At 35.2% G+C, this 15951-nt stretch overlaps 1 protein-coding gene across 9 annotated transcripts in view; it reads left to right on the forward strand.

Annotated features, from left to right (window-relative positions):
• The window catches only part of ATP9B (ATPase phospholipid transporting 9B (putative)), a 162388-nt gene that overhangs the window by 118042 nt on the left and 28395 nt on the right, over positions 1-15951 (forward strand). For all 9 annotated transcript variants that reach the window (XM_030504681.1, XM_030504921.1, XM_030504843.1 and 6 more), the window contains 3 exons: positions 1678-1820; positions 10656-10768; positions 14292-14540. In XM_030504681.1, coding sequence (XP_030360541.1) covers positions 1678-1820; positions 10656-10768; positions 14292-14540 — 505 coding nt within the window. The remainder of the gene's footprint in view (positions 1-1677; positions 1821-10655; positions 10769-14291; positions 14541-15951) is intronic.

Below are 15951 nucleotides of genomic sequence, written 5' to 3' on the forward strand. Positions count from 1 at the left end.
CCTGCTGTCTGTCCTAATGTTTTTTTATATATATTTGCATGTCTGAAGACAGCTGAAGTTAGGTATGATATTGCAGAACTAATTGGGATGTATCAACAGGTAGAAGGATATTTTTCTGATGGTGATGCTAGTTAAAGAATGAAATACCATCTTGTCTGCTTAAGAATCTTTTATCAAAAAGGCTTGTTTCTTTTTGTGCTGCAACATGTGCTGCCATCTTCTGCACAAGTTCACAAAGGAAAGGGTGTGGAATAAACTGTTTTTTTCAGTGTGTGTTGAAAGTTCAGATATTCTCAGAATTCTAGTTAAATGCTTCTATGGGATATTGCAGTTTGTGACTGTTTCGTCCACTGTTACCTCAGGTTATTCACTGTCAATCTGTCCCTGTGATTGTAAGAGGACAGATAAAAACTGTTTGTGGCTGCTGTTTTGGTTATACTGTAAAGCACCACTTCAGGACTGTTAAAAAGGTCTGAAGTGCATTAGCAGTGTTTTGACCTTGTTATATACCTTTGAACAGTTTTAAGAGCCACTTACTGTAAACCTGTTCCTAAACATGGGACTCTGAGTCCTGTGCCCTGGGCAAATAGCTACAAATAGTTCACATAGCCACTGTCCTAGCTGGTTTTTCAGTGTTTCTATTAGGACAGAGTCAACAGAAGTGAACACGTGCCTATTCCTTAGTCACAGTTCCTCTGATATGGTAACAGGAATGCAGTGAATAGCTAAGGGAAAGTAGCATTGTAAAGTTTTAGAACAAGGTGACATAGAGTTTTGAGTTGAAGAATTTAATTTTGGGGAAGAGCAATGTGTTCAAAGTTATCTCTGACCAGTATGAGTAAAAACTTTTTTATTATAACATAGGAATACAAGGTTCAAGGTGTATGATGGATACGGAAATAAATATGCACACACCAAGTGAACTGAAGTCAAAATACTTTCAATTTTACACTTCTATGTATAAGTAAGACTTGCTGCAAATTACAATTTCTAGTACAGAGTTACCCAAAGGTTCCTTATTGCTGCAGACAGTAGCAGCTCCAGCCCATACGCTATCACATGAGGGTCCACTTTGCTGCTTGGGCACTGTTCTCTCTGCAGTCAAGAGCGTCTGTAACTGCACTTTGGGAAGGACACAGCAACATTGTTGATTGGTCGTGGTGTGAAAGAGAAGTTGTACTTCCCTAAAGAAAAAATATTTTTTTTAAAAGCAGTGACTTGAAGATGTACAAAAATATTTGTACTTTAACATAATACAAAATCCCCAACACCTATAGTTTTTTTAACAGATAAAAAGTGTGACTTTAACAGATAAAAAGCAGTCTAGTCTTGTCAATAAAGTGCATATAATGCTTTCATCTGTATAATTGTAGTAATTATGTCAAGAATCTCCACAAAGTGTTTCAATCTGTCTCATGCAGAAGGCATGATACTGCATTTGTTTGTATTGCAGTAGTTCTGAAAGTCTTGGATAGAGCCTGAATTTCTATTGTGATATGTACTTTACAAACACGTAACAAAAGCATTGTTCCAAAATTTTTGTTGCATATAGTTTTAAGATTTTTTTTTTTTTTTTTTTCCCCTCAGGTATCCTAAAAAGAGCTTTTAGTTATATTTTTCATGGTTATAATTTTGCTTTGCCTGATACACTGATTATGGTATAAATTTCCTTTGCAGTTTACGTGTGAACTTGGACATGGGTAAGGCAGCCTATGGGTGGATGATTATGAAAGATGACAATATTCCTGGAACAGTTGTTCGAACTAGCACCATACCAGAAGAGCTGGGACGATTAGTTTATTTACTAACGGATAAAACAGGTATATCAGGTTAACATTCTGAAATATGATGACTTTTACAAATTTCTAAACTTTATTCTATATTTGAGTATGTTAATGTACGGGTAGATTTAGACTACTGACTTTTATTTTTCAGTAAAATTTTAAGAGTGTGCTTGAGGACTTTATACCATTATCAACAGGCTTAGGCAGGCCAGTGCTTACATGTGAGAATCAGTATTTGGCAATAATCTGATTTATTCTGGTAGGAACACTCCTGTTATAGTAACAGGACACTGTTAGTATTAATTAAGAGAATATTAATAAGAGAACCATATATCTTACCCTGAAAAGACTCTGGATTAGCACTCGGGATACTATTTTATTCTGCACTTCATTTCTACCTCAATATTGTATGACAGTAACAGTTAAGAATGGCCTTCAAGAGAGCAAGTAATTTCCAAAACAAGTGATAAGATCAGCCTTCAAAATGATATCCGTTATCCCCATGAAGTTAGTTTTTAGTTTATGTTACAAACACCAGTTCTAGAGCTGCTGTATGATTTCATCTTCATAACTAACCTGTTACTGTACCTGACTGGTATACTGGAAAACCCAACCATTACCAGGATCAGAAGGTAAGTGTGTGAAGAAGTAAGAGCTTGCACTATGCTGCTGTCTGCCATTATGACTGAAGCGTGTTACAGTCTTACCATGCTCTTAGTTCTAGATGTATTTAAGGAATCTTACAGTTTATTTTGGAAAACATTATAATAAATAACACTAAATGCTGTAGAAAGTACAGTATTTCTTCTCCTTTCTTAGTTCTTTCTGAGATTGACTAAATCAGTTGTGGTAGACATACTGGTTTTTTAAGAAGCTGAACATTTGAACAGAGAAAGTTGTTTTTCAAATAGCTGAAGAACTCTTTTAGTGGTTTTAAGTAAAACATAGTTCAGAATGGTGAGAAAGCGTTTGGGGGGGAGTTAGCCTCTGTTATGCTGCTCAGGGAGCTTAATACACAGTTTACATCTCTTTCTGCTTGAAATAGTTTGACATTCCCTCCCATGGTGAACACTTTCATTATTGCATATTTTGAAATAAAATGTAAATATAATATATCGTCACATTTGCAGAACACACTTTTTTTTTCTGTAGCTACATATTTTACCCTATACACTTCTGAATATGTTCTATTTTGTAAAAGATAAAAGACAACTGCCACCTTCTTTCTTACGATGTAGAAAAGTGTATTGCTAATTATAGTGTGGTAATTCTTCAAAGCAAGTGAAGAATTCTTCTTTTAACAAGTGTTATTTCAGTTAGCTAATGATTTTTGTGCTGTTTGAAGCTGCTTACTGATTTTAATTGCACCCTTCATCATGATAATTTATGTAACTTTAAGAGTGCTGTCACATTGGAAGCTTGAAATATGTAATTTACAGCATATGTTTGGAAAAGGGAAAGTATGTTCAAAAATAATGAATTTTCAAAACGATGCAGGAGAGTTCATTCACCCAGAACACTACTTTGTAAGCAAAACCAATAGGTATTTCTTAAACCTTTACAATAGAGAATCCGGTTACCATACAAAACTGGAAAAGTGGTTTGAGTATTGCGGTATTCTGCTGAACAGTTAGACTGCACTGAAAATTTTAAGAGGCTTGCTAAATAAAATGCTAACAGAGTTCATTGACACAACTCCACAATACAGGAGTTACATTCTGACTCTGGCGACCAGCTTATGTTCGAAGGCACAAGGATTAGTGTACTATCTTCCTTTCCTCAAGCTGTATGTATCTACTACCCTGTTTAAGAAATAGAAGATTCTTTGAAAAAGAATCAAAATAGAAAGCCACTGCAGTTCTACTTCTAGAAGGGCAACCGATACACTTAACCTAGTACAACAATAATTAAAAACAGTTTTTTGTCCTTAAGAAACTTATTTTTTGTCAACATGGAGTTTAGTGATACTGGATTTTCAAAGCAAAAATACCGTTACATCTATAAAGCTTTGAAAGGATTCATTTTATTGACTTGCATATACGTAGAGAAACCCTGTTTTGCTTCTAATCATTGTTTTCGTTTGTTTGTTTTTCAACCCACATCATGCCACTTGCAATCACAGTAGTTCTGTTTAAGAAGAAGCACTTGTATTCTGGCCTGTCAGAGTGCATACTTAAAAGGGGCTAAATAGACATATGTTAAAATGCTTTTACCAGAAAATGTGTTTATGTATAGTTTGAATGATTACTAGCATTCAACCTCACAGGCTTTTCAGAGTACTGAAGTTTGCTGAGTTCCGGAGGAAGGTCTGAATCTGTAAGTTAATGATGTAAAAATGAAAATAAAAGGAGTATTCTAGGGCAGTATCTCCAAAATGTCTTGGACTAACAGTCAGCAATCTCACTCTATGTACTTTTATCCAAGTGTTAGCTGAAAGCTGATTTAAGTGAAAATAGGCCTGGAGTCCAGCAGACATCACCAGCTCCAGAACACTGACCATGGCTTTGCAGACCATGCTTTTCTTCTGATCATGATGGGAAACACTGTTCAATTGTATTAGTTTTAAATGACCTGCAGATTTTAAACTGTGTTTAATTCTGAACAAATGTGTACCGAATGTACTTTTTACCTATTATCAGTTTACAGCTTACAGTTTTTTCTCCTGAATACATTTGTCTCATTCTGCATTTTATCACAAATGTGAAACACACTGTTAGGTGATGAACAAAATCTGTACATTTAATCCACGATTGCCATTGCATGATTATACACTGTTCGTGAGAGCTAGCTTCAGTACTGTTTCACTTGAATTTTCAGTTCTAGTCACATAAACCAATTGATTCTGTTCTGCCCACTTAAGGCTTTGCTCTCAGAGAAGAAAGAAGAGAGCCAGTTTCATAGTGATCAGTCCAACTGGGTGCCACTAAAAAGCAGGACTAAAAGGCTGGTCTAGTTAAATTTAAGCAGGTGAAGTTTTTCTCAATATTGAAAATTAAAGGGAATCCAGAGAACTGTGTGCAAAAATCTTATATTGTGGTCCAAGCTTCACTGGAAATGATTGAGAATTAGTTGTTGAGTCTAAGGAGCATTGCATTACTAACATAATTGCAAGGTAGTCCTTTGTATTATTGTAAATTGGGTTTGTGCTTCATCAGTAAGCTTTTTGACAAGAAGCGTCCATCACAGTGGCTCTCTCATTTGCCACAGTATAATAGAAAATGAAGTATCCCAATAATTGCATTATAGTTTCCTTATTGTGGGACAAGAAAGCAATGTGGTATAATTAGGTTTGATTGGAGTGCATGTTTCCGGTAAGATCTGAAATTAATGATGTTGCTATAGTGACACATCTGCGGCCACCAGTGCGTGAAACATAAAGTAATTCATTCGACAAGAGAAGACATCTGTTAACTGCAAGGATGCAGAGCATATTGACACTGACCAGAAATACTAGACGTTATGTGATAAATGAACAAATGATGCTGAAACAGGAGGACAGATAATTTGTACTTAATCTGCTGGGAGAACTTTAATCTTCTCACTGGTTGCATTTGACAATGCCATTGTTTAAAGAACAATGCTGCAGAGAACTCATAAATTTTAAAACTTAACTCAGGGTGCAGCCTATTAAAGCAATACATTAATTCCTTTGTTAGGGAGTTTTTATCTTCATGTAGAACAAAGCCATTACTAAAAACACCCACTAAAACAACAGGTTTTTTAGGACTCACATTTTAATTATAGCATCCATTACCCAAAATGCCATGTTGTTTGGACTTGAATCACATATAAGTTTGACAGAAAGGCGTCATCCGTTATGGTGGTGGGGGGGACTATCTCAGGGGGGAGCAGTTTCCAGCATTTTCCAAGGGCAGCTGAGCATGATATCTTATCCTTTCCAGGGTACTAAAAGATTCTAATCATGAAAGAAAAATAAAAGTATTTGGCAATATTTTTTTCACATTTTTGTTGTTTAGGTTGTGGGATGGCAGACCTGCTGCTGTTCATGACAACTACCAGAGTATTCAGCTAAAACAAATGCATACACTCTTCCAAAGCATAGTTACTTACTAATGCATGCACTTGTATTTGAGTTCTGTAATTAACATTTTAGCGGGTGTTTGGACCAAATGAGATACTTAACAGATATAATAGTTGAACAGATGCATAAAGCAATGGGATTCTTTATTTTTCTAGGAAAGTGTTGTGTTTAGAGGTTGACGTACATGGGCTTTTTCATTAAATGTGCCTAATGTAATGTACTATTACGATAGTGAATTCCAGTAATTGTTCTGAAAATTAATCTTTTAAGGTATGCTTTAATTGAGTCTTTTTATGTTCGATATGAGTTACTGCAGAGAGTAATTAAAAAAAATGCTGATGGAATACCATCTCCTCGCTTCACTTTGATGGATATATATTTATGTTACTGCCCTTACACTTCCTCTATCTCTGTGATTTTTAGTACCACTGAGGTTGCAGGGTGAGCAGAGCACACTAGTAATGGAAAGATTTGATGGAGAGATCCTACAGGAAGCTGTAAGACATGCACTCAAAGTAGATCAGTCAAACTAATTCTTACTTCATGGCTTCTGTTGAACAACTGTTGACCGAAATGATGTGGTGTATCCAATGAGTATAGATGTTGCTCTTAAATATTGCTGTCATTCTTATAGGCAGAAGGTGCAGAGGAAATAGCTACTGCTATTCATAACTGTGTTAACTGTTACCTATTGTGTTACCTTCAGCCCAGGAAAGAATGAACATATATCAGCTCTCTTCATCTTTGCTTTAGTTCCTAATGAGGTATAATAGGGTTTGTTTGGTTTGAGGTTTTGTGGTGGTTATGTTTATGGCCTGTTCGTAAGTGGAGCAGCTGAGTCAGCAGACATATTCTATATGTGTGTACACCATGAGTTTTTTTCTTTTTACGTCCTGTACCAGGTTATATTTTTTTCCAGGATTCATAGCAAGAATTTTCATCTCCAGATTTTTGCCAACAGTCTAATTATTAAGATCATTGGACCTGATCTCCCTTAAAGTTTCCATAGAAATTTTCACATTTACGCTGACTTTTTGTCTGTTTAAGCAAATAGCTCAAAGTAGTCATATTTTATGAAAAGTTACTCTCCCTCTCAATCTCTCACTAACTTATTAATTCTGCTGCTGTAGATATTTTCTTGCTTTTCTGTTTTGGCCTTTTTAGATTGTTGGTATTGGTCCAAATTACCATCTAGTAGTATAGGATCAGAAAGATCTGCATCTGCTTCTCAAAAACAAAATAAAACAACCTCTACTGCTCTGTTGTGAATCACATCTGTTGCCACCCAGGGAATGATGCCTTCAGGACTTTTTCCTTAGAGATTAATTTCCTCTTTGCCTGCTTTACTCTGTGTTTAATGATACAATTGTAGGGGGGGAAGGGAAGGAAGGAAAGAAAAAAAGGCTCTTGGCTTCATTAAAGAACATATTAAATTTTTCTTCAGCAATTGTATACTAACTTTTTGTCAGGTTATTTTCCTTGAGTTGTACCTGCATTCTGAAACACAAGTTTGACAGTGTATAATAGGAGTAGATCATATATTGACTAGCATAATTTCTGGAAGCTTTCCTAAAATAAGCCTTTTTTTATCTAATAACTCTTCATATTAGCAATGTCCTGAAAGCATGGAATTGATAAATAGGTCTTGAAAAAGCATCATTAAAAATAGAAAGCTCTTTCACTGTTCTTCAGTACTTAGCACCTTGAGCAGTCTAGAGAGCTCAGTTTTGAGTTGTTCTTCATTCCCAAAGTGGGCTATATTAGCAAATCTACCTCTAGATATTTGAAGGGCTTGCCTTTCGGGACATAAAGTAAAAGATGTGTTGTTTTGTCAAGGTCTATTCATCTCCAACAAAGAGTAAGGTTTGAGACAGAACCGCTGCTAAAGTTATAATGTGGCTGATTGGCACCTTATTATATTTGGAACAAGTTGTTGAGAGTGTTTCTGTCCCATTTTGGTGTTTCACTCATTAAGAGAATTTAAGCGTAAATTCTTAATTTGTAAACATGGTGAAACTTAACTTTCATGTGGATGACCAAAAAAGCTGTATTGTTTTATTTTTTGTAGAAAATTTTGGGAATACTTGCATAAATGTAGCTAGCCATGCTTGTCTAATAACACATCAGGTTTATTATGACTGTTTTTGAAAGCCTTACACTAGTCTTAAGAAGCATGAGCAAATTCTAATTGCTGTTTCCTTGGGGTTTTTTTAATTATTTATTATATTACAATTTTGTGTAACAGGTGCAAGTGTGTTGGCAGCCTCTTTTCACATGCCATAGATGTTTCCTATTACTGTAGTCGATAAAAAGGCTCATATAAGTAATGTATAAGATGCAGGTATTGAATCAGGATTGCTGGAATATTTATTTCCATTTCTTTACAAGTCGATTCTTTTTCCTTACCCACTTTTCCTAAACCTCCTTCCCTGGCTCCTGATTGTTGTAAGATAGGAAAACCCGTACTTTTCTGCTCAGAAAATTTTCTTCTCTGCTTGCTGAGAGAGGCTGGGGGCACACACATAGATTTTCCACCTATCTACCCTTCCCTCACTAAGCATGATTTCGAATTGGACTGATTTAATGGTGTCAGAAGAAATAATCTTTCCATATAATAATCATACAGCTTATATTGTTTCCTGCTCAGTTTTCCCAAGCAGCAATTACAGAACTAGTGGGAATCAGGTTTGACAGTTGCCTGCTGTCTCAAGTTTTGAGTGACATTTAGTTTCACAACTCCTAGGGGGTGTTTATTTTACTTCAAAGGCTTGGCAAAGCTAAGGGCAGTGGAAAAGTATGAGCATGCCTGGAAAGTAAGGAAGGTGATGCGGATTTACTTGGAAATTTCTTGCAGTAAACACTACTGAACAAAGTGGTTGAGTTTTAGTTTTGGTTTGGTTTTTTTTTTTTTTTTTGGTTTTTTGTTTGTTTTGGTTTTGTTTTTTGGGTTTTTTTTTAAGAAATGGGTATTTTAATCTCTCATGTTTGTTAGTGAAAACTTTCATGTTTCTCATGTGCAAACTGGAGATTGGATTTTTCTAGTCTATTACTAAAATAAAAAATTTGATCAAGAAATTTAACAAAAAGTCTCAATAAAAGTACAGCTTCTCAAGGCAGAAGAAGTAATTTCTCATAGTTTTATATGATTACTATAAAACCAGAATTATCTTCTTATGCCTTGTATCAAAGTAGCCAAAAATTTCTGACTTGCTAGTTCCAGAGATCAGGAACTTTGTCTTCCTTGGCTGTTTTCTAACCTTGGGAATATTCTAATTCTTATGTGATATTTGATAATGTTATGCATATTTTGTGGAGAATTCATGCATTTCACAAAAACCTTATTTTAAATATTTTTTAATTAAAAAATTATTACTATAGAAAGAAAAAATCTTCAACATATAAGAAAAAGCAAATATGAAGTGTCATTTTTTAATGGTAGAGACAGAATTTGGAGCAATCATCTAGTGCTGGTAGTAGAGGAAGACATGGTTTGATGGTGCAGTTTGATGGTATGACAGTTGAGATGAAGTGTCACTGTACAGATATTGGTAGGGAGTAGGAGTGGTAGACATTTCGAGTATAACTGAGAAAGACATAAGACTTCTACAGCCCTTCTGAATCTTTGAAGATCAATAGTGATTCTAGCCATATTAGATGCATAAACTGGATGCTACTGGCCAAACAGTTCAGTTTTCCAGATAGTAATTATAGCATATGTCGTGCTTTTAGTGTTATCTCTTCCTGTGGCTTATTGCGTATCTTGGCATACTGGGACAAAGACATGATATAAAAATAGCCTAGATAAAATTAATATGAAGTATTCTGCAATTTTTATTTATAATTATCATATCTTCCATATTAAAAATACTGTGGAAGCTTCAAGAATGTCACTTTTGGTAATGTAATTTTTTATCATCAGATTTATGTACTGTAATGATGCAAAACTGTGTGGTTAAATATAAGAATAGCTTTGTACTATATTAATTTCACTTTGGCACAGTAACTATAGAAAAAAGTTTTAGGAAGGGCCATTTTTCAGAATAATATTTTGTGAACTGAACATGGGAAGCTAGGCAGTAGTGACCTTTTTTTGCCTCATGTGCCTATGACAGAAGGCTGAAGCCCTCAATTAGAGCTTTTCCAAACCAAAGGATGTGACTACTTGGCAGAGTTGGCTGCAAAATGTCAGTCTGTGACTGACACCCTGTAGTTTCTTACAAATGTGAAGTGAGCTCTGAAACCACTGATTTTGTTCATTCTGGCTTATTCCGGTTGGAGGTTAAATCTGTCAAATTAGGAAGTGATGTTAGCTCTTAATGACTTACTGTAGACAGCTTTAAATGTGCCCATTTGCCAGAATGTCTGTCTTCATACACAAAGTGCAGAATCTCTGTATGAATTTTGGGGGGATGTTTTTTGGGTTGTTGGTTTTTGTTTGGTTGTTTGGGGGGGGGGGTGGGTGGGTGGTGTTTTTTGCTTTTGTTTTTTTCTTCTTTAGATTTTCTGATACATGGTGTAAACTCTTGCAATGGCTTTTGAGTCAGTTTCATCCAGATACTGCATTTTCTATCTTTCATATGAAAAGTTTTTGTCTTTTTTCAAACTTGTATATTGTATTTAGTTGTGTTGGCGGAATCAGCTTGAAGGTGAAACCAGTGATTTCTTCCAGTATGACTAACCCTGATCTTTTTCCACAAACATTCCTTTAATTAAACTGATGCTAACTCGTGATTCATTCCTTCTTTCCAAAAGAAGATTTTGGGCGAGGGGTTTGTGGCCTTCTCGTGGTATTTTTTGCTGCTTTGTGATATACTACTTCTTCATTACAGGAACACTTACACAGAATGAGATGATATTTAAGCGCCTGCACCTAGGTACTGTGTCCTATGGAACAGACACAATGGATGAAATACAGAGTCATATTATAAACTCTTATTCACAGGTATCTCATTTCATAAATAATTTACCTTTAATGTTGAGATTTTTTTTTTTTAACATCATTGAAGCATTGTTGTTACTGATTATGTCTAGGAATCTGAGATGCTATGAAAGTTCTTTCATTTGTAGGTATCTCTTAACAGATATGATGAAGGGGAAAAATGTGAGACAGTACATAGTTTTCTCCTGATTCTGAACTTCCTTGTGATACCCTCTTAAAGGAGTTTACTTTTCCATTACCCATTAGCGGAAATCCATGTTAACCTGTCTGTGCAGTGCAGTCTTTCTCCTGCCAAATTGTCTAAGAGTAAGCTATTCATTACTGAGACTACAAATTACAACTAAGTGTCCAGAACAAGATGAACAGTAATTATATCTGAAGATATTCATCAAAAATAGGTATTGAAAAGCCACATTAATTTGTCTAACCAAAAGGTAGCAAAATAGTTGTCAAAATAAAATTTATAAAGGCATATATTAAAAGTCGGTTTGTTTTGTTTTTAATAATTAAGATGATTGCAAAATACATAAAACTGGGGGTGAAGGGAGGGGAATGGAAAGCTCCATATTGCTGGAGAGCAAAGTGTTCCTGTCTAGGCAGTGTACAAGAGGATTGTGGTTCCCTATTGGTCTATGGATCAGTTGTAGGATGAACGAGGAAGATAGAATTCTGCAAGTATCACTTTCATTTCCCATGTATGTAGACTATTTGGGTGCTTTCTGCAAAGTTTTCTGAGCACCTCGTTCCACTCTGAGATTAGGGAAAATTTTTTGCTTTATTTTCTATTTCTATTCTTTGAAACAAGAAAAAGAAAAAAGAGGAAATAAATGATCACTAATATTGCCATATGTTGTGTACAGTATGATAATAACCTTTTTTATATAAAAGTTCCTTTCCATAACTAACTTGCATACACAAACAGGACTGGCTGACCCAGTTAAGTTTGTTGGCTGACCTCCTTGTCTGTGCCCTCATTTTCTCTTGTGAAAGGATTGTAGGATTAACAATTGATTTTAACCTTCTGTTGTGCTCTGTTTTGAGCTATAGCCCCTTTCTCATTTGCTTAAAAAAAATTAAAAAGTAGCTGTTGGACACTACACTGGACTCAGTTAATATTATGTTGCTTTTGGAAGAGAGGTAGGAGAGAAAGTGAATAAGCAATATATGTTAGAAGATTTTAGTCTGCAGCTTCAATTTCTGTATTATTTTCCATCTAAACAGATCATCAAATCCACTTCTTGAATTAATTTTCTTTGGATAAATCTATTTAAGCTGAATTCTTAGTAGATACAGCAATGAATAGTAACTAAGATTCAATAATATGCCTTGGAAATGAGATATGGAGCTCTTTTACCTAAAGATCAGCAGTCAAAATTTGGTTCAGAACGGGTTTCTGAAAGTAAATGCTGCCTCACAATGATTATAAAAATCACCCAAACATAGTTTTGTTATAATGGGTTGTTTGAGTATTCACAGTAACAACTGTAGCAATAAATGATATTAACTGACAGTCTTGAGCTGGCACACCTAGGCCTGACTGAGTTAGATGACTAAGCACCAATCTTCTAGAGGAGGCATGTTCATTAATTCTTGTTTCATATTTTGTGGTTAAATGTGCTATCTGAAAAGAATTGCCTGAATCCTGGAATTCTTACCAGTTTAAAGCTTTTACTAGTTTGCTGTAAAATTTAATAGTGATACCCATGGTTAATGAAGTTTTTAGTAACTGTAACATATTTGGTACTGAAATTTTTAAAAGAAGTAAGAAATGTGAGGGAAGCTTCCCCCCCCCCCCTCCCCCCCAGTTGTGGGAAAAGATTTCCCAAATCTGTTTGCTGTTAGTAGATGATGAAAAGAACTTTCTTGGAACTTCCTTCTTTTTTTTCAGCTTTATATAACGCTACTTGATGTTTAAATAATGCTTTAATTATGTGTGTGTTGGTAGCAACGCTTTACAACAGAAAAACGAAGGAGTCTTGGTAACAAAACAAGCTGCTATTAAATGGTTGTTTCAATCTGAAAAAGTATGGTGAGGTTTTTATTTAATCTATGATAATAGAAGCTGCCAGTTAGCTAGGCAGTGGTTCTTATGTGACATTGATTTTATCCCTTGTTTGTGTTCTGTTTTATTATTACAGTGGACCTACTAGACTATTGTCATCTTAATGTAACACACAAATCTATTATAACCTGATTGTATTTCCCCACTGGAAGCATTTTGTGATAGAGGGCATAATCTTTAATGGAATTTGTGTGAAATTAAATTATACAAGCATCAATAAACATAACATAATTCAGAAGGAGTAAATCAGCTTAATTTATTTGCGGCTGTAATGGCATCAGCGTTAGCAGAATGCAGATGCAGAGGTTTAAAGCGGTAGCTGAAAAGCAGTGCCAGATGAGCAGAAAGTTAAACCCTTTATTAGACAACACTGTAATTTGATGGGCAGAATGTTCACGGTTCAGGAGATTGCAGTCAGGAGGAAAAAAGCGTGGTTTCTGAAGAGGTTTTTTGAGTTATCCTGCATAACAGAAGAGCCTTTGGTAGTACTACGGATATATTTAATGTGCTGACTTAGAAAAAAACCACCACCACCAACCTTAATTTCAACTAATTATAAACATACAGTACTATCTTACTGGTTGTGCAACAGTAATGTGATCTTCAAATCTGTGTAAAACTATTATTTTGCATTATTATTTTATTAGATTACTGCAGTCATGTAAGGGAAAAACAAATTTCAACCTGCAGCAAAAGCAAAAAAAAAAATTAGTTCACAAATAATACAAAAATCCTGTAGTTTATAAATTAGCAATATTTGTACTCTAATGACTCCTAATATTTATACTTAACAATGATACTCACTTTTGTCCTTTTGTGCCATACCAATGTGGTGGTCTTTAAAATACAGAGATTAGGTGAAGATTTAGAAGAAAAGTTTTTCAATTTTTTTCAATTTTTTTCAGTTTAGTGGCATTGAAGTTTCCAACCTCTGAATGTACACAGGTAACAAAGAGACTAAACAACTACAACAAAATATCGCCCTTGCAATTTTGGTTTGGTGTTTCTGAACTCATTGAATTGGTTGCTGGCTTAAATACTTTTTAAAAAACAACTCGTAGAATGTGAAGGACGTTAAAAAGACTGTTGGTACAGATCACTGAAAAGGTAAATTCTGAAGTGAGGAAGCAGAGTTTTCTGCAGAATCCAGTCAGCCTATTCATCCCTTTGAGTGCATACTTGTTTTCATTTCACATTTTTCAATTGTCTTCAGGCTCTATTACTGATCTCTGACTACAAATGCAGTATGATGAACCCGCAGTTATTTATCAGTCCTACAGAAAAGTAAACGAGGGATTTTTATGAATCACAAACTAAATAAGTTAACAGTAGGTTATATAAATTAATAATTACTATCCTTATCATTTATCAGCCTTTAAAGGTAACAAGCATATATATATATATTAGTATTCATGTTTCATTTCCATTATTGACCTTTGCTTCGCTATTAATTGGGTCTTAAAGATGCACTCTCAGAACAGTGGAAACAGTACGAGTTCAACACCATCTAGGAAACCTCAGTCATCTGCACCCAAAGTCCGCAAGAGTGTCAGCAGTCGGATACATGAAGCGGTGAAGGCCATTGCACTGTGCCACAATGTGACCCCAGTATATGAATCCCGGGCTGGTGTGTCTGGAGAAACAGAATATGCTGAGGTGGATCAGGACTTCAGCGACGAAAATCGAACTTACCAGGCTTCCAGCCCTGATGAGGTTAGTATGCAAAGGCGAAAAAATTACTCCTAAAAAAACCAGGATAAACTAAGTTTAAAAGGGCAGACCTGTGAAAGAAATGTTTTCGGAGCTGGGGTTTCTTTAAAATTAGCAGTAATCCAGTTTTATTTCCTCTACAGCTGTAGGAAAGATCTGGTGTTTCTTTGTTATCCAGAAGCGTTTTCAATTATTTGACTAAAAGGTCTGTGAAGTCAGTGCTTTGGGATCAATACTGTGTTGAGTATTGCAATTAAAGACACTAGATGTATTCTCAAAACATTAATCCATGTATAAATCATAGCATATGCATGCAAAAGGGAATATGAAACTGCTTTGAGTGATGGACAACCAGGTAAATTAGCTAGAGACACTACCAGTTAGTGGAATGTACAGATTCTTACCAGGGAGAAAAAAAAAAAATAACCTGAACTTTAAATACTCCTGTAGAAAAGCTTTTGAGTGTCAGCCCTTAGCAACTTCATAATCTTCAGGTTCAGTCAAAATTGCATTAAGTGTAGCACAAATTTCAATCCCCATTTCAGTAAAAACATGCATCTGACTGCCACTGAAATCCAAATTTCAAACAAATCCCACTGCTTTCAGTGGATTTTAGTTATTGTTCCAAATAATCCTGGTTTGAGCCTTAAATTGATTGCCTACAATTCAGTCTGAAAAGATATTGGAAGGTAGGCAAAGCTCAAGTTTCAAGATACTGCAAAGTAAGCATAAATAATAATTATTGCCCACTTTATAAAAACGTATGCACTTGATATAGTCAAATACAGAAATAGAGTACTTAGAGGTTTGCCTCTGAAAGCGAGCATGGTGAAGGGCGACTGTCTTAAATTCAAGCAGTGTCTGAAGCTTGGTTGTGCTGTTGTTGGTGTAGCCATAGTAGCTTAGTCATATCAAAGCAAGGTGGTTGTAAGATGTGAAGAAGGGAGTGTATATCTGAAAGCCTGTGTATTTTTTTAGTATACAAGTCGATCTAATACAAGGTAGTATTTCTTCCACAAACTTCATCTGGCCACAGCATAGCCTATTATTCTTGGTATACATTTGGTTTACATGTCTAATAAATCACCATCTGTAGTACTAACAAAACTTCAGCAATTCAAACTGTAATTGCTAAAAGGAGCAAGTCTATAACAAGTATTTTTAGGAATGTAAGAAATAAAATTAAGTTCGTCTTCACATAGTACCAAACTAGCAGTCATGTGAATTTCAGATGCTATAAACACAGTTCATAGTGTCAAAGGATTGTAGAATATAAAGAAGTGGCTGTTTCTCAGTGATTAAAAAGTTTTTTAAAAATAAAATTTAGACAGGGTGGACTCCTAGCTCTTTGGCTAAAATCAATAATCCATAGTACTATATGTAGTGTTGTATACTGTCGGTTGATCTGCATTAT

The sequence above is a fragment of the Strigops habroptila genome, chromosome 1 (assembly GCF_004027225.2).
Source record: "Strigops habroptila isolate Jane chromosome 1, bStrHab1.2.pri, whole genome shotgun sequence".
Classification (NCBI taxonomy): domain Eukaryota; kingdom Metazoa; phylum Chordata; class Aves; order Psittaciformes; family Psittacidae; genus Strigops; species Strigops habroptila.